The 25,706-nt window shown below is 38.1% G+C and overlaps 3 protein-coding genes across 3 annotated transcripts; all 3 read left to right on the top strand.

Annotated features, from left to right (window-relative positions):
* Window positions 1-1,728: 1,728 nt before the first annotated feature.
* Window positions 1,729-4,089, top strand: LOC137030866 (extracellular superoxide dismutase [Cu-Zn]-like). The gene is made up of 2 exons (XM_067401365.1): window positions 1,729-1,820; window positions 3,326-4,089. The coding sequence occupies exon 2, from the start codon at window positions 3,341-3,343 to the stop codon at window positions 4,001-4,003; it is 663 nt and encodes a 220-aa protein (XP_067257466.1). The 5' UTR covers window positions 1,729-1,820; window positions 3,326-3,340; the 3' UTR covers window positions 4,004-4,089.
* A 6,724-nt stretch (window positions 4,090-10,813) lies between these two features.
* On the top strand, window positions 10,814-13,101 carry LOC137030865 (extracellular superoxide dismutase [Cu-Zn]-like). The gene is made up of 2 exons (XM_067401364.1): window positions 10,814-10,900; window positions 12,408-13,101. Exon 2 carries the CDS (start codon window positions 12,423-12,425, stop codon window positions 13,083-13,085), a length of 663 nt encoding a protein of 220 aa, XP_067257465.1. The 5' UTR covers window positions 10,814-10,900; window positions 12,408-12,422; the 3' UTR covers window positions 13,086-13,101.
* A 3,817-nt stretch (window positions 13,102-16,918) lies between these two features.
* LOC137030864 (extracellular superoxide dismutase [Cu-Zn]-like) lies at window positions 16,919-21,236 on the top strand. Its single transcript, XM_067401363.1, has 2 exons — window positions 16,919-16,997; window positions 20,498-21,236. Exon 2 carries the CDS (start codon window positions 20,513-20,515, stop codon window positions 21,149-21,151), a length of 639 nt encoding a protein of 212 aa, XP_067257464.1. The 5' UTR covers window positions 16,919-16,997; window positions 20,498-20,512; the 3' UTR covers window positions 21,152-21,236.
* The last annotated feature ends 4,470 nt before the right edge of the window (window positions 21,237-25,706 follow it).

Here is a 25,706-nt window from a genome sequence, read left to right as displayed (position 1 = left end):
GCTTCTAAACAGTTTAACACTCTTTTGAAAAAAGATGTGGGAAGTGTGTCAAGGGCGCAGGTTGATGTTTTAAGGTGCTGTACTGTTTCTTCCAAAATTTTACCATCAATTGCTTCGAAATCAGACATAACAGCTACTTTCTGAGGTTGTGATCTGATCTGTTTTAACCCAGTGCAGCTCAAGGATGTGCTGATCGCCTTTCTGATATTATTAATTTTCTCAGAGAAGAAGGAAGCAAACTCACTACATTTGCTGTCTGAGAGCATTTCACTGGGAATCTGACTTGGGGGGTTTGTTAGTCTCTCTACTGTAGCAAAAAGAGTGCAGGTGTTGTTTAAGTTTCTTTTTATAATATTTGAGAAGAAGGTCTGTCTAGCTTTGCCTAATTCCACATTGAAAGCATGAAGAATATCTTTATAGATGTTATAATGGATTTCAAGTTTTGTCTTTCGCCACATGCACTCAGCTTTTCTGCATTGTATTTTCATATTTTGCACTGCTGTTGAGTTTCTCCATGGTGCTTTTTGTCTGCCACTTTTCTTCCTGACTTTTACAGGAGCAATGTTATCAATAACATTCTGTACTTTTGAGTTAAAAGAATCAAGGAGAAAATCAACAGAGTCTGCAGATATGCTTGCTGTTAAAGATATAGCCTTCATAAACAGTGCACTAGTGTTCTCATTTAAGCATCGCTTTTTGACCGAGACAGATCTAGCTTCAACAGTCGGACAGATCAATATTTCAAAGAAAATACAGAAATGATCAGATAGCGCTACATCCTTAATGACAATGGATGAAATGTTTAGACCCTTACTGATAATTAAATCTAGAGTGTGTCCACGATTGTGTGTAGGTCCATGTGCATGCTGAGTCAGATCAAAAGTATTCAAAACAGTTATGATTTCTTTTGCTATATTGGATTCTGCATTTTCTATGTGGATGTTAAAGTCCCCAGTAATAGCAAAACAGTCAAACTCTGAGGAAATTGCTGATAACAGTTCTGTAAAGTCCTCCACAAAGGCTGGAGAGTATTTTGGAGGCCTGTAGATAACTATAAGTAGAATGCGAGGAGCACCTTTTAATACAATACCCAAGTATTCGAAAGACAAGTAATCACCAAATGACACTTGCTTGCATTGATAGACATCTTAAAATAGAGCAGCTACACCTCCAACTCTCCTAACAGCTCTGCAGACACTCATAAAAGTAAAGTTAGGAGGGGCTGTTTCATTCAGCATTGTTTTTACCATAAACTGTTGGGGATAAACAGTTTAGGACCCTTGAAACCAGATATGTTGAATAAAGACCCGGAGTCAAAGTTTAAAAAAATTATAAATTGAAGAAAAATGTAATGAAGAATAGTTTGCAGTTTCATCAGTATACACTAACTGTGTCACATTGAGTCACCAAATGAAGAGGAGAGGGATCTACAGCACTACTTTTAATAAACACAAACCAATGAAGATAATCCACACAAGAGAAAATAATATACACTGAACACGTAACAGAGATGCAATACAAGACAATGAACTGAACGGACTGAGTCTAGATTACACAGGCAAACAAATAGAACTAAATGAAATGCAGGTGAACTTAATTAGTGACTAATAGGCACACACTAGGAAACAAGGAAAGTTAACATGGTTAATTAGTTCCACATGAGTTACCAGAAGAGCAGCCAATCAATTATAAAACGTTTAATTGCAAGGGAACATTCTTTTAAACCCAGTTCAGGACTGCACACAGAGTCAGCTTTGCAGTAATCTTGTGATTGCAATTGTCACATGGACACAGTTTAAAGAAAACATTTCAGTTATACGGTAATGTATTTTTGTTTGTTTTGGCATGTTTTTGTTTTTTTTATTGGTGTAAAAATTGGTTTGATGTTCATTATTCAGCAATGGCTTTTGGAATGATGATTTTTTTTTTTTTCTCCTTCGTTTTGGGTAGCAAACAATACCAGACAAGAAATCAAAGAACAACAATCTGCTGTTATGATTTAGTACAACTAGTCATTTTAAACCCATTTTATTTTCTTTACTCTTGTGAAAGAGGTACACTATGCTATTAAATAAAGTGTACATACAGTATTAAGGAAATACTTTAAAAGAATATACTTGAGTGCAAGAATTTAGTGTTTTCAGAAAAATGCATATTTATTGCAATTGAGTGAGACCGTATTATAGTTTAACCGTATATTAAATGCAGTTAGCTGAAATTGTCATTTGACTCCCTTAAGTTCTTTACCCAATTAAGCATCTTTATGTAACTTCATAATTACTTGTATTGTCTTTGAAAAATGGCTAAAGTGTACTGCTGAATGTATTGACATTTACTGTGCATTTATGGTAACCTAAATTGTACTTTAATTTAATTTCTGTTGCAACTTTTAATGTAATTTTAAAAATGTAATGATAAAGTTGCAATTTAGTACATTTAAATGTTAACTTTTATTGTTTCAATTAGGGTATTTAAATAGCTTTTATCAATGTACCCTAGAAAACCCAACAATGGCACTGACATGTCAGTATGAGTTGCTTTCAGTTTAAATGGCTCAAACATGCATTTTAGTCTAGGACTAGCTTAAGCCTTGTCTGTGAAAGCAGGGGTTAGTTTGACTCCTACAAAGTGTACTTGACTCGTATGTTAAGAAACATGCTTATGAAATGTACTGTATGTATACTAAGTGCTTTTTCCCCTGGTTTCGCAGACAAGGCTTAAGCTAGTCCTACACTAAAATGCATGTTTGAGCTGTTTTTAACAAAGCAACTTGCACTGACATGCCATTAAAATAAGTCGATGCCATTGTTTTGTCTCAAGATGCACACCAGTTATGTTTGATTTCTGGTGTACTTTTATAAAAGCTACTTGGATATCCTAATTTAGGTTTAGGCTAAGCCCTGTCTGTGAAACCGGGCCTTTATTTTGTTAATGTTATAATATCTGCAATGTACTGGAAAAGGATTAAGGGACGTAGAATAGTCATGCAGAATTTCCTTTAGAAGCCTTAATGTGCTTTAGAAGTACTAATAAACTGCCAATATGCAAGCTAATAAGCAACTATGTAAAGTGAGAATTGATCCCCATACTAAAGTGTTACTGTACACTACAAGTGCACATTCAATACAATTGAGCACTACTCTTTCACGAGGGTACATGGCAAATTAAATTATTTTTTTTTTCCTTTGCAAACTAATCTGGTTGTACTATTTTTATCTAATGCAATTTCCACGCTCAAAGCGCCCTGAAACAAAGCTTTGAACTTTATTCAATCAAATACTATCTTAAAATAACCTGATTTCTCTAAATCCATTCTTGATTGTAGGATTTAAAGATCAACATGGAGAAAATCATCCTACAATTCCCTCTAATATTGCTGGTGCTGCATATACAAGGAGGACAGTTCTCTGACAATCCAGTTCTTTTGATTGCCGAAGCCCCACAGCCGGAAGTCGTGGACTTCAACAACACAATCTATGCCACTTGTGAAGTAACTCCCGTGCACAACTTGCCACCTAGCCAGCCAGAGATCTTTGGGCAAGTCCTCTTCAAGCAGCTCTTCCCCAATGGAACTTTAGAAGTGAAAATCAACCTCCGCGGTTTGCCTGCCAACGATAGTCAAGTGCGTGCCATGCACATCCATGAGTATGGAGACCTCAGTCAAGGCTACGTCACTGTTGGTTCTCATTATAATCCACATGATGTTGACCACCCTGGTCATCCTGGAGATCTGGGCAACTTTGCTTCCAAACAAGGAGTTATAAGGCAGTTCCTGAAGCTCCCAGAGGCCAAGCTCTTTGGGGCTCACTCCATACTGGGACGTTCGGTGGTGGTTCATGAGAAGGAGGATGATCTGGGAATGGGGTCAGATGAGGAGAGTAAACACTGTGGGAATGCTGGAAAGGGAATTGCTGTCTGTGTGATTGGCATTACTACTCCAAGTCTGTGGCAGAAAACTGAACCTGGGCAAGATGTGGAGGAGGGAACCGGGAGTCAAAGATGAGTCTGATGTGGTGGAAGGGCAGATGCAAATTGGGTAATGATGTACCTTGTGTATATTATTTGTTGGTGTCCTACAATAAAGTAATATTTGACGTTACCCTGAAATTGCCTAGATTTATTGCCATTATAAACACTGATTCAATTGTCTTTCAATGCTTTTCAATGATTTCCTGGCATCCAGGAATTCATATCTTTGTTTTGGTCATTTCAGAGACATTTTGGCCATGCCAGCAGGGCCTCAGATTGGTTATTTGGGGCCCCAGTGGAGGTTGCCTTGGGCCCCCTTAATCACATTCAGGGGTGGGGGTTATGGGTCCCCCTAGGTTCAAATCATGGGGTGCCCCTAAAATTGTCACCACCTTTCAACCATGCATGCCAGCATCTAATAGTAAATGCACTTAAATAAAGGTACTAAAAAGGGGATATTAACCGCAGTGACAGAACAATTTGCTTCCCTAAAGAACCACTTAAGTATGAACAATTTTAATCTAAAGAACCTTTTTCCACTTAATCCGAGTTCAGACTGCACGATTTTCAAAATAATCAGGTCACTGTTCTCTTCAGACTGCATGACTATCTTGGCCAGCATTCAGTCGCTGCGGTGTTCACACTGCACGATGGATCGGCGTCAGAAGGTTTCACACTGCATGACTTTACAATAGGAAGAATCGCCGACAACTCTGTCTGGCACGCAAACAATGTTGTCACATATTGCGTGTGTTTGGTTGTGAAAGGAAACCATACGCAATATCACACATGCAAGACCGGAGTTCTCATGTGAGACTGGGATTATTATTAAAAATGGTAGCCCTCAAGAAGCTTGCAATACAAATTGCCTGTGCGCTGATTTGCAGCGAGAAAAAGAAAAATATGGAGGAAATGGTTGGGAAACCGCGAAGAACAAGGATTGTGTGTTCTGCAACGAGTGGTCTATAACCCCTCCCCGAACTCCCCGCTGCTCTGTATCTTGCTCTCTCATTGGCTGTCAGTCATCGCTGATGTGGTTTTCAGTCGGAAAACTTTTCACACAGGATTTTGAATCACCGACCGGTCCAGATAGCATGCCACATATCTCACAGGCATCTGCGACTCGATTCTCTCAGATCGCGTCTTTGCTCATTCACACTGCGTTATTGTCACTCGTGTGAACGAGCACCGAATTGTTCCGTTTATTCAAAGTGAATCACATTTGAGGGCCTAAACGTGCTCAAACTCATGAAACTTTGCACATGTGGCATAAGTGGTGAAAATTTATCTGTTACGGGTTGCAGAATTAGGCGTGGCAAAATGGCTCAATAGCGCCACCTAATGAAGTGACCCTTGCGCTACATTTCATAGATTTTGAAATTCGGTACACACATTAACAGCAACAATACCTACAAAAAATCTCTTGGAGCAAAATCTGAAACTGATCAGGAAGTCATATTTTGAATTAACTTTTTGCCATTTCCAGACATACTTTAACAAAGTACTCCTAGAGCTTTAATTAGATCAACATATTTGGTCCTTCTAATCTAAAGGCCTTTGCGACGTTACATTGCAAAAATTTAGATTTTGCAATGTGTCTGTGACGGCTTGACAAAGTTCAATGTTTCACCATGAAACAGGAAGTTGTTGTAACTCAGGCAAACAATGTCTGATCTGCCCCAAACTTCACATGTTTTATTAGAGTCCTGACCTGAAGACATCTTCATGACAATATTCAGTTACAGTCATCGCACCACCTGCGGGCAACAGGAAATTACATGTTTTATACTGTGATTAACTCCTCATAGAGATTTAACCAGATCAACATCAAATGTTATCAGTCTAATCTTAAGACCTTAGCGATGATAAATATCAAAGATCTTGAGTTTTTGTTGAAGGGCGTGTCCGTGGCGGCCTGACAAAGTCTGATGTTTCGACATAAAAGAGGAAGCTGTTGTAACTCAGGCATACAATGTCTGATCTGCCCCAAACTTCACATGTGTGATAAGAGTCCTGGCCTAAAGACATCTATATGACAATATTCAGTTAGTCATAGCGCCACCTGCTGGCAACAGGAAATGGCATGCTTTACACTGTAATTCACCAACAGAAACACATTTTCAATATGCCATGAAGTACCAAACATGTTAGAAACACGTTAAATCATGCAACACTTGGATAATTGCTAATGTATGAGATTAATGCCACGAAACAGGAAGTTGTTGTAACTCAGGCATACAATGTCCGATCTGCTCCAAACCTCACACGTTTGATAATATTTCTGGCCTGAACATATCTATATCGCAATATTCAGTTACGGTCAAAGCGCCACCTGTTGGCAGCAGGAAGTGTGGCACTTTGAAATGACTTTGGCCATATTTCTCCTGTATTTACTCGCTTACATGCATGTCGCCCACTATTCACTGTTGCTTTAATTGGTTGCTGCGTTTCTCCCCTTTGCTATTGTTTTCTTCCTGTTTTCCCGCTCTCCGTTATCTGTTTGCCGGTTCTGCGATTGGTCAGTTAACATGTCCATCATGAAGAATGTCATCGAGAAACAACCAATCATCAACTGTGCAAGATATAAGAAAACTTGGGGAACGGAGGAGCTTGGAGTGTATTTTGTGGCTGTGCCATTAGTTGTTTGATGCTGCTGATTTGGTGGTGGTTCACTTAATTGTTCCAGAGAACATCTTACCTGATCTGTACTTCACCAGCCAGGAGAGTAGAGAAAAGGAAAGTATGTCACGTGACTTAAATCTTACACACATGTAGAACCGCAGAACTTCCTCTGTTAGACACACTAGGGAAGAAGCATGTGCCACTCTGTGTAAGTTTGTTTTAGTCATTGATGCTTTAGTAATGGCGTGTAAAACGCTGATTTTTTTTTATTTATTTTTTTTGTCAGTTTAGGGGGTGGGAATTAGGATGTTTTGGTTTTATTTTTTGTTTAGCACTGCTCAGTTTCTTTCTCTCTGTGGCTTATTTCAATTATCTTTTTCTTTTTGCTTAGTTGTAAATAAGTTTGTCTTTGTGTTTTCATTTGTGTAAATTATATTTCGGTCTTGTAAATAAAGCAAACCACCTGCTTGCAGTTATCTCTGTTGTCCTTGTGTCATTCCCCCACAGTACTCCCCAAAGACCAATTGTGGGAGTGTGCTTAAATTCTATTATGTGCACCTTCCTCATACCTCTATGCCATCAGGGGATGTAACATAATTTGGGGGCTCATCTGGGATATTTTCTCAGTAGGCTACTGGGGAAGTTCCAGTAGTTAGCATAACTCTTTGTTTTGCTCTGGGGTCTCTGTTTCCATTCTGCAAAAGTATTTTGAGAAGATGATCTGAAACAGGGCCAAATATCACATTGCATAACTGTTACCACCTGATCAACATTATTCCTGCAAATATACTACAATGCTTTCTCGTTTAAGCATGTCAAACTGCATAGAAGCAATAAAAAAAGAGATTCTAACACATGCTTTAAGTGGAATTGCATTTACAGAGCATCTAAAATCAGATTCATGTATAGGCAAGGCAAGGCAAGGCAATTTTATTTGTATAACACATTTCATACACAATGGTAATTCAAAGTGCTTTACATAAAGAAGAAGAAGAAGAACAATAAAAATAGAACATAAGGAATAGAAATAACAGTAAAAACAGATAATTTTGCTATTTGGATTTAAAATGCATTAAAAGTCAGAATCATGATGATACATAAAAGATATAAAAATACATTAAAAATGAAATAAAAACAGGAAAAGAAGAAACAAGCTGGTTCCAGCTGCGGCTGGCGTAACAGCTAAAAGCAGACTCTCCCTGCTTTGAGTGAGCCCTTGGTATTTTTAAGTGAGTTGATCCTGATGATCTGAGTGATCTGTTAGGTTTATATTCTATGAGCATATCTGCAATGTATTGAGGTCCTAGGCCATTGAGTGATTTATAAACAAGCAACAGTACTTTAAAATCAATTCTAAATGCAACTGGAAGCCAGTGCAAGGACCTGAGGACTGGTGTGATGTGTTCATGTTTTCGGGTTCTGCTCAGAATCCTGGCAGCAGCATTCTGTACGAGCTGCAGCTGTCTTATGGTCTTTTTGGGAAGACCAGTGAGGAGCCCATTACAATAATCCACCCTGCTGGTGATGAAAGCATGAACAAGTTTCTCTAAGTCTTGACTGGAGGCAAAGCATCTAATTCTTGCAATATTTTTGAGATGATAATATGCTGATTTAGTTATTGTCTTTACATGGCTACTGAAACTCAGGTCTGACTCCAAAATCACACCAAGATTCCTGACTTGATTTTTAGTTGTTTGACCCCTAGAGTGAAGGTACATGTTCACTTTGAGAACTTCATCTTTGTTTCCAAACACAATGACTTCAGTTTTGTCTTTGTTTAACTGAAGGAAGTTTAGGCACATCCAATTTTTAATTTCATCAATGCATTGACACAGGGAGTCAATGGGGCAGTAGTCGTTGGGTGATAGGGCTAAGTAAATCTGGGTGTCATCTGCATAGCTGTGATATGCAATTTGGTTCTTTCTCATTATTTGGCTCAGTGGAAGCATATATAGGTTGAACAGGAGGGGTGCAAGTATTGAACCTTGAGGGACTCCGCATGTCATGGATGTCCACTCAGACTTATGGTCACCGATACTCACATAATAACCTCTCCCTTCTAAGTATGACCTGAACCATTTAATGACCATCCCAGGAAGCCCAACCCAGTTTTCGAGCCTGTCAAGAAGAATGTTGTGATCGACAGTGTCAAACGCAGCACTGAGGTCAAGTAGAACCAGCACTGATAATTTACCTGTATCTGTGTTTAGGCGAATATCATTTATTATCTTTATGAGTGCTGTTTCTGTGCTGTGATGTGGTCGGAAACCAGATTGAAAGTTATCAAAGCATCCATTCAAGCTTAAGAACTTGTTCAGCTGATTGAAAACAACTTTTTCAATGATCTTGCCTATGAAAGGAAGATTTGAGATTGGCCTGTAGTTGCTCAATATGGTGTTATCCAGATTGCTCTTTTTCAGGAGGGGCTTAACAACTGCAGTTTTCAGGGATTTTGGAAAATTCCCAGAGAGAAGTGAGGCATTTACCACTTCTAGGAGATCTGCTTCTAAACAGTTTAACACTCTTTTGAAAAAAGATGTGGGAAGTGTGTCAAGGGCGCAGGTTGATGTTTTAAGGTGCTGTACTGTTTCTTCCAAAATTTTACCATCAATTGCTTCGAAATCAGACATAACAGCTACTTTCTGAGGTTGTGATCTGATCTGTTTTAACCCAGTGCAGCTCAAGGATGTGCTGATCGCCTTTCTGATATTATTAATTTTCTCAGAGAAGAAGGAAGCAAACTCACTACATTTGCTGTCTGAGAGCATTTCACTGGGAATCTGACTTGGGGGGTTTGTTAGTCTCTCTACTGTAGCAAAAAGAGTGCAGGTGTTGTTTAAGTTTCTTTTTATAATATTTGAGAAGAAGGTCTGTCTAGCTTTGCCTAATTCCACATTGAAAGCATGAAGAATATCTTTATAGATGTTATAATGGATTTCAAGTTTTGTCTTTCGCCACATGCACTCAGCTTTTCTGCATTGTATTTTCATATTTTGCACTGCTGTTGAGTTTCTCCATGGTGCTTTTTGTCTGCCACTTTTCTTCCTGACTTTTACAGGAGCAATGTTATCAATAACATTCTGTACTTTTGAGTTAAAAGAATCAAGGAGAAAATCAACAGAGTCTGCAGATATGCTTGCTGTTAAAGATATAGCCTTCATAAACAGTGCACTAGTGTTCTCATTTAAGCATCGCTTTTTGACCGAGACAGATCTAGCTTCAACAGTCGGACAGATCAATATTTCAAAGAAAATACAGAAATGATCAGATAGCGCTACATCCTTAATGACAATGGATGAAATGTTTAGACCCTTACTGATAATTAAATCTAGAGTGTGTCCACGATTGTGTGTAGGTCCATGTGCATGCTGAGTCAGATCAAAAGTATTCAAAACAGTTATGATTTCTTTTGCTATATTGGATTCTGCATTTTCTATGTGGATGTTAAAGTCCCCAGTAATAGCAAAACAGTCAAACTCTGAGGAAATTGCTGATAACAGTTCTGTAAAGTCCTCCACAAAGGCTGGAGAGTATTTTGGAGGCCTGTAGATAACTATAAGTAGAATGCGAGGAGCACCTTTTAATACAATACCCAAGTATTCGAAAGACAAGTAATCACCAAATGACACTTGCTTGCATTGATAGACATCTTAAAATAGAGCAGCTACACCTCCAACTCTCCTAACAGCTCTGCAGACACTCATAAAAGTAAAGTTAGGAGGGGCTGTTTCATTCAGCATTGTTTTTACCATAAACTGTTGGGGATAAACAGTTTAGGACCCTTGAAACCAGATATGTTGAATAAAGACCCGGAGTCAAAGTTTAAAAAAATAATAAATTGAAGAAAAATGTAATGAAGAATAGTTTGCAGTTTCATCAGTATACACTAACTGTGTCACATTGAGTCACCAAATGAAGAGGAGAGGGATCTACAGCACTACTTTTAATAAACACAAACCAATGAAGATAATCCACACAAGAGAAAATAATATACACTGAACACGTAACAGAGATGCAATACAAGACAATGAACTGAACGGACTGAGTCTAGATTACACAGGCAAACAAATAGAACTAAATGAAATGCAGGTGAACTTAATTAGTGACTAATAGGCACACACTAGGAAACAAGGAAAGTAAACATGGTTAATTAGTTCCACATGAGTGCCAATCAATTATAAAACGTTTAATTGCAAGGGAACATTCTTTTAAACCCAGTTCAGGACTGCACACAGAGTCAGCTTTGCAGTAATCTTGTGATTGCAATTGTCACACGGACACAGTTTAAAGAAAACATTTCAGTTATACGGTGATGTATTTTTGTTTGTTTTGGCATGTTTTTGTTTTTTTATTGGTGTAAAAATTGATTTGATGTTCATTATTCAGCAATGGCTTTTGGAATGATGATTTTTTTTTTTTTCTCCGTTTTGGGTAGCAAACAATACCAGACAAGAAATCAAAGAACAACAATCTGCTGTTATGATTTAGTACAACTAGTCATTTTAAACCCATTTTATTTTCTTTACTCTTGTGAAAGGGGTACGCTATGCTATTAAAGTGTACATACAGTATTAAGGAAATACTTTAAAAGAATATACTTAAGTGCAAGAATTTAGTGTTTTCAGAAAAATGTATATTTATTGCAATTGAGTGAGACCGTATTATAGTTTAACCGTATATTAAATGCAGTTAGCTGAAATTGTCATTTGACTCCCTTAAGTTCTTTACCCAATTAAGCATCTTTATGTAACTTCATAATTACTTGTATTGTCTTTGAAAAATGGCTAAAGTGTACTGCTGAATGTATTGACATTTACTGTGCATTTATGGTAACCTAAATTGTACTTTAATTTAATTTCTGTTGCAACTTTTAATGTAATTTTAAAAATGTAATGATAAAGTTGCAATTTAGTACATTTAAATGTTAACTTTTATTGTTTCAATTAGGGTATTTAAATAGCTTTTATCAATGTACCCTAGAAAACCCAACAATGGCACTGACATATGTCAGTATGAGTTGCTTTCAGTTTAAATGGCTCAAACATGCATTTTAGTCTAGGACTAGCTTAAGCCTTGTGAAACCAGGGGTTAGTTTGACTCCTACAAAGTGCACTTTAAAAGTGTACTTGACTCGTATGTTAAGAAACATGCTTATGAAATGTACTGTATGTATACTAAGTGCTTTTTCCCCTGGTTTCGCAGACAAGGCTTAAGCTAGTCCTACACTAAAATGCATGTTTGAGCTGTTTTAACAAAGCAACTTGCACTGACATGCCATTAAAATAAGTCGATGCCATTGTTTTGTCTCAAGATGCACACCAGTTATGTTTGATTTCTGGTGTACTTTTATAAAAGCTACTTGGATATCCTAATTTAGGTTTAGGCTAAGCCCTGTCTGTGAAACCGGGCCTTTATTTTGTTAATGTTATAATATCTGCAATGTACTGGAAAAGGATTAAGGGACGTAGAATAGTCATGCAGAATTTCCTTTAGAAGCCTTAATGTGCTTTAGAAGTACTAATAAACTGCCAATATGCAAGCTAATAAGCAACTATGTAAAGTGAGAATTGATCCCCATACTAAAGTGTTACTGTACACTACAAGTGCACATTCAATACAATTGAGCACTACTCTTTCACGAGGGTACATGGCAAATTAAATTATTATTTTTTTCCTTTGCAAACTAATCTGGTTGTACTATTTTTATCTAATGCAATTTCCACGCTCAAAGCGCCCTGAAACAAAGCTTTGAACTTTATTCAATCAAATACTATCTTAAAATAACCTGATTTCTCTAAATCCATTCTTGATTGTAGGATTTAAAGATCAACATGGAGAAAATCATCCTACAATTCCCTCTAATATTGCTGGTGCTGCATATACAAGGAGGACAGTTCTCTGACAATCCAGTTCTTTTGATTGCCGAAGCCCCACAGCCGGAAGTCGTGGACTTCAACAACACAATCTATGCCACTTGTGAAGTAACTCCCGTGCACAACTTGCCACCTAGCCAGCCAGAGATCTTTGGGCAAGTCCTCTTCAAGCAGCTCTTCCCCAATGGAACTTTAGAAGTGAAAATCAACCTCCGCGGTTTGCCTGCCAACGATAGTCAAGTGCGTGCCATGCACATCCATGAGTATGGAGACCTCAGTCAAGGCTACGTCACTGTTGGTTCTCATTATAATCCACATGATGTTGACCACCCTGGTCATCCTGGAGATCTGGGCAACTTTGCTTCCAAACAAGGAGTTATAAGGCAGTTCCTGAAGCTCCCAGAGGCCAAGCTCTTTGGGGCTCACTCCATACTGGGACGTTCGGTGGTGGTTCATGAGAAGGAGGATGATCTGGGAATGGGGTCAGATGAGGAGAGTAAACACTGTGGGAATGCTGGAAAGGGAATTGCTGTCTGTGTGATTGGCATTACTACTCCAAGTCTGTGGCAGAAAACTGAACCTGGGCAAGATGTGGAGGAGGGAACCGGGAGTCAAAGATGAGTCTGATGTGGTGGAAGGGCAGATGCAAATTGGGTAATGATGTACCTTGTGTATATTTGTTGGTGTCCTACAATAAAGTAATATTTGAAGTTACCCTGAAATTGCCTAGATTTATTGCCATTATAAACACTGATTCAATTGTCTTTCAATGCTTTTCAATGATTTCCTGGCATCCAAGAATTCATATCTTTGTTTTGGTCATTTCAGAGACATTTTGGCCATGCCAGCAGGGCCTCAGATTGGTTATTTGGGGCCCCAGTGAAGGTTGCCTTGGGCCCCCTTAATCACATTCTGGGGTGGGGGTTATGGGTCCCCCTAGGTTCAAATCATGGGGTGCCCCTAAAATTGTCACCACCTTTCAACCCTGCATGCCAGCATCTAATAGTAAATGCACTTAAATAAAGGTACTAAAAAGGGGATATTAACCGCAGTGACAGAACAATTTGCTTCCCTAAAGAACCACTTAAGTATGAACAATTTTAATCTAAAGAACCTTTTTCCACTTAATCCGAGTTCAGACTGCACGATTTTCAAAATAATCAGGTCACTGTTCTCTTCAGACTGCATGACTATCTTGGCCAGCATTCAGTCGCTGCGGTGTTCACACTGCACGATGGATCGGCGTCAGAAGGTTTCACACTGCATGACTTTACAATAGGAAGAATCGCCGACAACTCTGTCTGGCACGCAAACAATGTTGTCACATCTTGCGTGTGTTTGGTTGTGAAAGGAAACCATACGCAATATCACACATGCAAGACCGGAGTTCTCATGTGAGACTGGGATTATTATTAAAAATGGTAGCCCTCAAGAAGCTTGCAATACAAATTGCCTGTGCGCTGATTTGCAGCGAGAAAAAGAAAAATATGGAGGAAATGGTTGGGAAACCGCGAAGAACAAGGATTGTGTGTTCTGCAACGAGTGGTCTATAACCACTCCCCGCTGCTCTGTATCTTGCTCTCTCATTGGCTGTCAGTCATCGCCGATGTGGTTTTCAGTCGGAAAACTTTTCACGCAGGATTTTGAATCACCGACCGGTCCAGATAGCATGCCACATATCTCACAGGCATCTGCGACTCGATTCTCTCAGATCGCGTCTTTGCTCATTCATACTGCGTTATTGTCACTCGTGTGAACGAGCACCGAATTGTTCCGTTTATTCAAAGTGAATCACATTTGAGGGCCTAAACGTGCTCAAACTCATGAAACTTTGCACATGTGGCATAAGTGGTGAAAATTTATCTGTTACGGGTTGCAGAATTAGGCGTGGCAAAATGGCTCAATAGCGCCACCTAATGAAGTGACCCTTGCGCTACATTTCATAGATTTTGAAATTCGGTACACACATGAACAGCAACAATACCTACAAAAAATCTCTTGGAGCAAAATCTGAAACTGATCAGGAAGTCATATTTTGAATTAACTTTTTGCCATTTCCAGACATACTTTAACAAAGTACTCCTAGAGCTTTAATTAGATCAACATATTTGGTCCTTCTAATCTAAAGGCCTTTGCGACGTTACATTGCAAAAATTTAGATTTTGCAATGTGTCTGTGACGGCTTGACAAAGTTCAATGTTTCACCATGAAACAGGAAGTTGTTGTAACTCAGGCAAACAATGTCTGATCTGCCCCAAACTTCACATGTTTTATTAGAGTCCTGACCTGAAGACATCTTCATGACAATATTCAGTTACAGTCATAGCACCACCTGCGGGCAACAGGAAATTACATGTTTTATACTGTGATTAACTCCTCATAGAGATTTAACCAGATCAACATCAAATGTTATCAGTCTAATCTTAAGACCTTAGCGATGATAAATATCAAAGATCTTGAGTTTTTGTTGAAGGGCGTGTCCGTGGCGGCCTGACAAAGTCTGATGTTTCGACATAAAAGAGGAAGCTGTTGTAACTCAGGCATACAATGTCTGATCTGCCCCAAACTTCACATGTGTGATAAGAGTCCTGGCCTAAAGACATCTATATGACAATATTCAGTTAGTCATAGCGCCACCTGCTGGCAACAGGAAATGGCATGCTTTACACTGTAATTCACCAACAGAAACACATTTTCAATATGCCATGAAGTACCAAACATGTTAGAAACACGTTAAATCATGCAACACTTGGATAATTGCTAATGTATGAGATTAATGCCACGAAACAGGAAGTTGTTGTAACTCAGGCATACAATGTCCGATCTGCTCCAAACCTCACACGTTTGATAATATTTCTGGCCTGAACATATCTATATCGCAATATTCAGTTACGGTCAAAGCGCCACCTGTTGGCAGCAGGAAGTGTGGCACTTTGAAATGACTTTGGCCATATTTCTCCTGTATTTACTCGCTTACATGCATGTCGCCCACTATTCACTGTTGCTTTAATTGGTTGCTGCGTTTCTCCCCTTTGCTATTGTTTTCTTCCTGTTTTCCCGCTCTCCGTTATCTGTTTGCCGGTTCTGCGATTGGTCAGTTAACATGTCCATCATGAAGAATGTCATCGAGAAACAACCAATCATCAACTGTGCAAGATATAAGAAAACTTGGGGAACGGAGGAGCTTGGAGTGTATTTTGTGGCTGTGCCATTAGTTGTTTGATGCTGCTGATTTGGTGGTGGTTCACTTAATTGTTCCAGAGAACATCTTACCTGATCTGTACTTCACCAGCCAGGAGAGTAGAGAAAAGGAAAGTATGTCACGTGACTTAAATCTTACACACATGTAGAACCGCAGAACTTCCTCTGTTAGACACACTAGGGAAGAAGCATGTGCCACTCTGTGTAAGTTTGTTTTAGTCATTGATGCTTTAGTAATGGCGTGTAAAACGCTGAATTTGTTTTTCTTTTTTTTTTCAGTTCATGGGGTGGGAATTAGGAAGTTTTGGTTTTATTTTTTGTTTAGCACTGCTCGGTTTCTTTCTCTCTGTGGCTTATTTCAATTATCTTTTTCTTTTTGCTTAGTTGTAAATAAGTTTGTCTTTGTGTTTTCATTTGTGTAAATTATATTTCGGTCTTGTAAATAAAGCAAACCACCTGCTTGCAGTTATCTCTGTTGTCCTTGTGTCATTCCCCCACAGTACTCCCCAGAGACCAATTGTGGGAGTGTGCTTAAATTCTATTATGTGCACCTTCCTCATACCTCTATGCCATCAGGGGATGTAACATAATTTGGGGGCTCATCTGGGATATTTTCTCAGTAGGCTACTGGGGAAGTTCCAGTAGTTAGCATAACTCTTTGTTTTGCTCTGGGGTCTCTGTTTCCATTCTGCAAAAGTATTTTGAGAAGATGATCTGAAACAGGGCCAAATATCACATTGCATAACTGTTACCACCTGATCAACATTATTCCTGCAAATATACTACAATGCTTTCTCGTTTAAACATTTCAAACTGCATAGAAGCAATAAAAAAAGAGATTCTAACACATGCTTTAAATGGAATTGCATTTACAGAGCATCTAAAATCAGATTCATGTATACACTAATTAATTAATGTGTCACATTGAGTCACCAAATGAAGAGGAGAGGGATCTACAACAGTACTTTTAATAAACACAAAACAATGAAGATAATCCACACAAGAGAAATAATATACACTGAACACGTAACAGAGATGCAATACAAGACAATGAACTGAACGGACTGAGTCTAGATTACACAGGCAAACAAATGGAACTAAATGAAATGCAGGTGAACTTAATTAGTGACTAATAGGCACACACTAGGAAACAAGGAAAGTTAACATGGTTAATTAGTTCCACATGAGTGCCAATCAATTATAAAACGTTTAATTACAAGGGAACATTCTTTTAAACCCAGTTCAGGACTGCATACGGATTCAGCTTTGCAGTAATCTTCTGATTGCAATTGTCACACGGACACGCTTTAAAGAAAACATTTCAGTTATACGGTAATGTATTTTTGTTTGTTTTGGCATGTTTTTATTTGTGTAAAAATTGATTTGATGTTCATTATTCAGCAATGGCTTTTGGAATGATCTTTTTTGGGTAGGAAACAATACCAGACAAGAAATCAAAGAACAACATTTTGTTATGATTTAGTACAACTAGTAATTTTAAACCTATTTTATTTAATTTACTCTTGTGAAAGAGGTACACTATGCTATTAAAGTGTACATACAGTATTCAGGAAATACTTAAGTATATTCTTTTAACACTAGAAGTCCCAGAGATTTGTAACCCTCCTTTAGCCAAGTGGATGCTAACTGGCTAGTCTTTTGGCTATCATTAGCATCAATTCATGTGTAAATATGGTCATTACCTGAGCAATCTGCAGGGGGGTTGGGGGTGTGTGTGTGAATGGTTGCTGGTGGCTTGTTTGTATGTGTGGGGGAGGGAGGGCTGCTAAAAGCAGAGAACTTGATTGACCATGGGCCGGTTTCAGAAAGGAGGCACTGCAAAAAATGCTGTTCTTACTTAGAATTTTTGTCTTGTTTTTAGTCAAAATATTCTTAAATCAAGAAGCATTTTCTTGACAAGTACAAATTATTTTCTTGTTCTCAGGAAAAATAAATCAAAATTGAGTACTTTTTCCTTAAAACAAGCAAAATAATCTGCCAATGGGGTAAGCAAAATAATCTTAGTCCAAACTGAAAACAAGATTATTTAGCTTATTCTTGGTTTGAAATAAGATTATTTTGCTTACCCCATTGGCAGATTATTTTGCTTGTTTTAAGGAAAGACTTACTTAATTTTGACTTATTTTTCCTGAAAACAAGAAAATTATTTTTACTTGTCAAGAAAATGCGTCTTGATTTAAGAACTTTAAGATATTTTGACTAGAAACAAGACAAAAATTCTAAGTAAGTACAGCATTTTTTGCAGTGGGTTAAGTGAAAACTCTGAGTATGTTAACCCTGAAATGAGGGAGTGCAAGTGATGTTTAAAAAGTTAACTCACTCATTCACACTGCAAAAATGCTTTTCATACTAAGTATTTTTTTATCCTATTTCAAGTAAATTAAAAAAAAAATCTTAAATCAAGATGGATTTTCTATATGAGAAAATTATATATGATATTTAGTCTTGTTTCCTGGGGGGATCTAAATTAAGTGCATTTTACTTAAGTAAAATGATCAATATCTGCCAGTGTGGTAATAAAAATAATCTTAATCCAAACGGAAAGTGTTGGAGTGTCTACCCAGGTGAAAAAAAAAGTGCAGTAAAATACACTTTATTTTAGTACACTTTTACACTTCCATAATGTACAGTGCTCTATTTCCGTGCACTTATTTTGTACTTAATATACTTAAAGCTCTTCTTTAGTACTTCTTAAGATAGTCTTAAGAAAATCTAAGTGTACTCAACTGTGCTATTTTGAGACACCATGAATTTGAACTAAAATGTGCTTTTAACATACTATCTCTGTATAGAAAAATTTATTTAGTTACCACTTGTAGTACACTTGAAGCCATCTTTCAAACACTTTTAAAAATGGACTTATGATGTATTTCAAATATAAGATTAATATACAATGAATATATACAAAATGTATTTATAATATATTGCCAGGCAGTGCCAGGATTGTGAGTGATTGCTGGAATGTACTCACTCACTTTTTAATATTATTTGTAAATATGTGTACAAATGGTTGGTTTCTTTATTTTATTTTGTATATTTTTTATCAATAGATCTCAGCAACAAAGGAAAAAAAAAACAACCTGTGTGTTGATTTCTCCCTAAGATGGCAAAGTGAAACAAGTTTCCTTGAAGTGGCTCAGCATGGCCCCACATTGTTTACATAACAAAAGCAACTGTTCACAGCTGATTAAGGATATTAGCCTAAAGCCTTCCAGCCCATCGGCTGTCCTGCGGGTTTTATAGGTAGAAAAGCCAAATGGCTGCTCTCTGGGACTTCTAGTGTTAAAGTGCAAGAATGTAATGTTGTTCAGAAAAATGCATATTTATTGCAATTTAAGTGAAACCGTATTATAGTTTAACCGTATATTTAATGCAGTTAGCTGAAACTGTCATTTGTTTGACTCCCTTAAGTTCTTTACCCAATTAAGCATCTTTGTTACGTCATAATGACTTGTATTGTCTTTGAAAAATGGCTAAAGTGTACTACTGAATGTACTGACATTTACTGTGCATTTATGGTAACCTAAATTGTACTTTACAAGTTTCAACAAATTAGATTTTTAAAATTACATTAATTTAATGATAAAGTTGCAATTTAGCACACTTAAATGTTAACTTTTATTTAACTTTGAATAACGTACTACATTATTTGATCTGTTGTAACATCAAAATAAGTGTTCTTTAAAGCGCACAAAAAAAAAAAAATCATCATATTATGTACTTTAAGTTTCCCAGTTTCACAGACCAGGCTTAGACTAAGCCAGGATTAAGCCTTGTTTCAATTGGGGTATTTAAATAGCTTTTATCAATGTACCCTAGAAAACACAACAATGGCACTGACATATGTCAGTATGAGTTGCTTTCAGTTTAAATGGCTCAAACATGCATTTTAGTCTAGGACTAGCTTAAGCCTTGTCTGTGAAACCAGGGGTTAGTTTGACTCCTACAAAGTGCACTTTAAAAGTGTACTTGACTCGTATGTTAAGAAACATGCTTATGAAATGTACTGTATGTATACTAAGTGCTTTTTCCCCTGATTTCGCAGACAAGGCTTAAGCTAGTCCTACACTAAAATGCATGTTTGAGCTGTTTTAACAAAGCAACTTGCACTGACATGCCATTAAAATAAGTCGATGCCATTGTTTTGTCTCAAGATGCACACCAGTTATGTTTGATTTCTGGTGTACTTTTATAAAAGCTACTTTGATATCCTAATTTAGGTTTAGGCTAAGCCCTGTCTGTGAAACCGGGCCTTTATTTCGTTAATGTTATAATATCTGCAATGTACTCTATTGCATTCTTTTAAGGTTTGAAGTACATTAGGTAACACTTTAGAATGGGGAACACATTCACTATTGACTTTTACCTCCATAAGCTCCTAATTTACTGCTTATTAATAGTTTGTAAGGTAGTATATTGTTATTGGAAAGGATTAAGGGACGTAGAATAGTCATGCATAATTTCCTTTAGAAGCCTTAATGTGCTTTATAAGTACTAATAAACTGCCAATATGCAAGCTAATAAGCAACTACGTAAAGTGAGACTTGATCCCCATACTAAAGTGTTACTGTACACTACAAGTGCACATTCAATACAATTGAGCACTACTCTTTCACAAGGGTACATGGCAAATTTATTTTTTTTATTTTTTTATTTTTTTTTTTTTTTTTGCAAACTAATCTGGTTGTACTATTTTTATCTAATGCAATTTCCACGCTCAAAGCTCCCTGAAACAAAGCTTTGAACTTTATTCAATTAAATACTACAATCTTAAAATAACATGATTTCTCTAAATCCATTCTTGATTGTAGGATTTAAAGATCAACATGGAGAAAATCATCCTACAATTCCCTCTAATATTGCTGGTGCTGCATATACAAGGAGGACAGTTCTCTGACAATCCAGTTCTTTTGATTGCTGAAGCTCCACAGCCGGAAGTCGTGGACTTCAACAACACAATCTATGCCACTTGTGAAGTAACTCCCGTGCACAACTTGCCACCTAGCCAGCCAGAGATCTTTGGGCAAGTCCTCTTCAAGCAGCTCTTCCCCAATGGAACTTTAGAAGTGAAAATCAACCTCCGCGGTTTGCCTGCCAACGATAGTCAAGTGCGTGCCATGCACATCCATGAGTATGGAGACCTCAGTCAAGGCTACGTCACTGTTGGTTCTCATTATAATCCACATGATGTTGACCACCCTGGTCATCCTGGAGATCTGGGCAACTTTGCTTCCAAACAAGGCGTTATAAGGCAGTTCCTGAAGCTCCCAGGGGCCCAGCTCTTTGGGGCTCACTCCATACTGGGACGTTCGGTGGTGGTTCATGAGAAGGAGGATGATCTGGGAATGGGGTCAGATGAGGAGAGTAAACGCAGTGGGAATGCTGGAAAGGGAATTGCTGTCTGTGTGATTGGTATTACTACTCCAAGTCTGTGGCAGAAAACCGAACCCGGGCAAGATGTGTAGGAGGGAACCGGGAGTCAAAGATGAGAATCGGATGTGGTGGAAGGGCAAATACAAATTGGATAATTTACCTTGTGTATATTCTCTGGTGTCCTACAATAAAGTAATATTTGAAATGACCCTGAAATTGCCTAGATTTATTGCCACTACAAACACTGATTCAAATGTCTTTCAATGGTTCTGGTGTCTATCCAGGGCCCAGGTGCAGGTTGTTGCTGCAGGCCCCCATTGAAGTCACCCAGGGTGGGGGTTATGGGTCCCCCTAAGTTGAAATCACAATGTGCCCCTTAAAGTCACCACCTTTTTACCCCACTAGCGATAACCCTGCATGCCAGCTTCTAATAATTCTCTCTTAAAGGATTAGTCCACTTTTAAATAAACCTTTCCTGATAATTTGCTCACCCCCATGTCATCCAAGATGTTCATGTCTGTCTTCAGTCAAAGAAACAAGTTTATGAAAACATTCCAGGATTTTTCTCCTAGTAGACTTCAATGGGCACCAAACAGTTGAAAGTCAAAATTGATCAACACTATCCCAGATGAGAAATGAGGGTCTTATCAAGTAAAACCATTGGTCATTTTCTGAAAAAAAGTAAAAATTATGTTTTAACCAGAAATGCTCCTCTTGAACTAGTGCTCTTCTCTATTATGCTGCGTTCACACCAAACGCGAATAGGGCATCAAACCGCGTCTAGTTTGCCGCTTGAACATTTTGAATGCATTCGCGCGTCTAGAGCAAAATAGACGCGTGTAAACAAGTGTTTGAAGTGACATTGACGTGTGTCCGAGGCGAAATCCGCTTCTTGTGGGAGGGGCAAGTGCTAGGCGGTTGTCTGTTTGCAAGATGGCTGTTGATCGTGCGTTCGAGAGAGCTACTGCTTTGTATTTACTCTGGAGAGCAGAACAGCGGCGTAGGGGTCAGTGTCGCGGGAAGGCCGCGGGTCGATAAACGTGTACGTGACTCAAAAGTGAAATGTGTATTTACAACTTACGTAGCCCAATCTCCTCACCGACACTCTTCCAAGCAAGGTCCTTTTTATTCCTGTCTGAAGTATGAACTTGTCATAAATCTCTGGGTGACTGCTCACTGATAATATCAGTCGTTCCTCCATTTTGAATGAGTGACTCCGGGCGGGCCTGCCGCCACAGCAGCAAGCAGGCTCCTGATTGGTTAACGTGGCGCGAATTTACGCCAAAGTTCAAATTTTTCAACTCTGGCGTCAGACGCGAATTCGCGTCAAACGCTAAATGCACAAAAAGCACCATTCGCGCGTAATGAACTAGACGCACAAATGAGGCGAATTCGCGTCTTCCTCCAGACGCGCGTAAACGCGTCTTTACATTGACTTAACATTGAAATCATTCGCGCCAGACGCTCTATTCGCGTTTGGTGTGAACACAGCATTAGAATTCCAGTAGTGTAGATGCTAAGCATATTAGTGCCCTCCACAGGTTAAAGTTTGAAAGTTTTATGCAATATGCTTGTTAACTAGTATATAACTAGTTCAAACTTTGGCCTGTGGAGGGCAGTATTACACTTGGAAGTGTCTACACTGCTGGAATTCTAATAGAGAAGCTAGTTCAAGAAGAGCATTTAAGGTTAAAACTTATATAATTTAAAAAATTTCAGAAAATGAAGGATGGTTTCACTAGATAAGACCCTTATTTCTCATCTGGGATCATGTTGAACAATTTGAAGCTGCAGTGAAACTAATTATGACCTTCAGCTGTTTGGTGCCCATTGAAGTCTACTATAAGAACAATCCTGGAATGTTTTCATCAAAAACTTTAATTTTTTCTCAACTGAAGAAAGAAAGCCATGGACATCTTGGATGACATGGAGGTGAGTAAATTATTAGGAAAAGTTCATTTAAAAGTGGACTAATCCTTTAAATGTACTAAAAGGGGATTTTTAACAGCAGCGACATGGAACCATTTTTGTTTCCCAAAAGAGCCTTTCAGGTTTTTTTTTTTTTTTTTTTTTTTTTGGTGTGAGGAACATCTTAATCTAAAGAACATATTTTTCACCATAAAGAACATTTGAGTCAATGGATGTTAAAGGAACAAATGCCAATAAAGAACCTTTATTTTTGAGCTTTAAGCAAACTTTGAGCCGTGCGTACGCACATTCTGGAGACAAAAGTGATATGAATTGAGATAGTAGATGTGCTACTTTCGATCACTTTTCCAGTGACACGCTGTTTTAATGACAGCGAGGAGCACGGGAAGCACAATAATTCCTCTTTAAACTAAACTGCAGATGTTGTGACAAAATATTTTTTCGAGAATGACGATCAGTGATGCACTTAACTTAGATATTGGACACTGCTGTGGTCGAACGGTCCGTTGTCCAGTTTGAATAGGTCCAATAATATCTTACTGTACAGCCACAGCTGCAGGAGGTGTTGATGTCGTGTGAAGGATCTTCAAACAGTCACCACTGAGGAAAACGGTAAGATTTGCATGTTTTCTTTTTAAACTTTGTCAGTGATGCGCCGAGTCAGACAATTGTATTTACACTGCAAAGTAGGCCGATCTGTTTCCACTAAAAATAGTCTATAAACTTCCTAAAAGATATGTTCACCTCATCAGCAAAACTGCATAAATTTGAATTGTTTAAAACTATTAAAATACTATCTGGCCAGTGGAAATGAATGAATCAACTCTATCCTAAAACCTTTATCTGAAGTATTTTATACAATTTTGTTTTTATGGATATTTTGATATATTTATTCTAAAACATAAAGAGGATATTGGATGATCTTTATCAATACAATGTGTGGCACAAATGGCATTTATAGTCCATATCTAATATTTTCCAATGTCTTGTACCTTTGACGGTGTTAACCGTGGTGTCACGTGGATGCAGGGGCGGAGCCAGGGGGTGGCCAGGGGTGGCCGTGGCCACCCTTGGCCTAAGCTTGGCCACCCCGCTCACAGCCGCTGTTTCATAATAAATTTTTTTGTTGACAAGAATTGCGTTTATTTAAATGCAGAACCGTCTCTTTAAGACCACAAAAAACGGGAGACTTTTCAGACGCGCACTCCAACTTCGCCTCAGCGCCAGGCTCAAGTCAAACGCGCGCAGAAATGATACAGGTGCCGAATGAGCTTCATCAGAATTAACAACAGTGAACGGCGAACATTATATAGCTTACGTAAATGTTTCTCAACTGGTGGGTTGCAAGACACGCAGTTTTCAATTACGCGCAAATACGGCGCGCGGTATATTAGCTTACTCACAATAAATAAAGCGTAAAAGAAACTACGAGCATGCAAAGTCGTAGTTCTGTCGTCTGTTAAGTTATGAAATTACAAAAAAAGCGATTAAAGCTGCATTAAAACTGTGCATGCATGTATGTAGGCCTATTTTAGATTTATGCGTCACATGCTCTGGACTAAAATATTCTGCTATGTCAGATCACAATATAGGCCTAAGGCACAAACTGATATGTACTTTTTTTAAATGCATAAATGAATGTAAGAACTGTGCATTTGTATTAGAAGATGCTAATTTTGCAATCATTTATAAAGTACAAACAAAAGTTATAACATTTAAATGCTTAAAATAATTAATTTTACATTCTGGCATTTATGTGCTGTTGACTTCTGCATCAGTAAATGGGAATTCAAAAGAGAACACTTTTTTTTCTTTGTACTGAGTTTAATTTAGGTATGATAGAACTGTTGCAATTATTTATTTTGACTATATAGAAAGTTTAAAATTTAGTGTTTACTTTTTTGGTTAATTTTTGAAACTACAGTATATAGTTATCTGCATGTCTCATCCATAGATATGCAACAATGGAGAACAAGTTATTGGGGGTTTTGAGAACTAGAACAAGCTGACTGAAATTTAGCTATAGTGTGAGCCACTTTACTAATATGCCTGCAAGTGAGGAACGCAAAAATAAATAAATAAATAAATAAATAAAAAGGACACATTCACTCATCTCAATTAATTAAGTACAAATGAACTGTAGTAGTTGTGTTGTAGGCACAGTTCAGTACTTTATAGTCAGACTAATTTTTATGTTGAAAAATTTCTGTGAGATTTCTGTGCCACCCCAGACTGGTTGCTGGCCCCCGCCTGGCCACCCCTATGAAAAAATCCTGGCTCCGCCACTGCGTGGATGGGAATTTGTATGGAAATGATATGCAGATGAGGTTATGCATAGTAAAACTAGGCGTCATAAGCTCCATATATGGTTATTTTGGGGAGGAGACAGGGTGGAGATGGACGTACGCACAATCTTCCGCTGACTGGGATTTATAAAGGGATTTGTGCGCAGGATCTGGCGTACGCATGGTTTTATAAATCTGATTTTTTTTTTTTTTGTGCGTACGCAGAATCTAGCTTTTGCGCGTACGTACACTTTTAGTAGGGATCCTACGCACAGTTTTATAAATGAGACCCCAGATCTGTCTGTGTTGTACTATTTAGTTGCTTTTGTGTGCATGCAGGTGGTCACATATTAGTTTCAACAGGAAAAATCACAGGCAACACTGGTCTACAAACTGCATTTCACAACCAAACATGCAAGAATATATACAGGAA

The sequence above is a fragment of the Chanodichthys erythropterus genome, chromosome 11 (genome assembly GCF_024489055.1).
Source record: "Chanodichthys erythropterus isolate Z2021 chromosome 11, ASM2448905v1, whole genome shotgun sequence".
In the NCBI taxonomy this organism is placed as follows: Eukaryota; Metazoa; Chordata; class Actinopteri; order Cypriniformes; family Xenocyprididae; genus Chanodichthys; species Chanodichthys erythropterus.
This window is presented reverse-complemented; position numbering and strand designations above follow the sequence as displayed.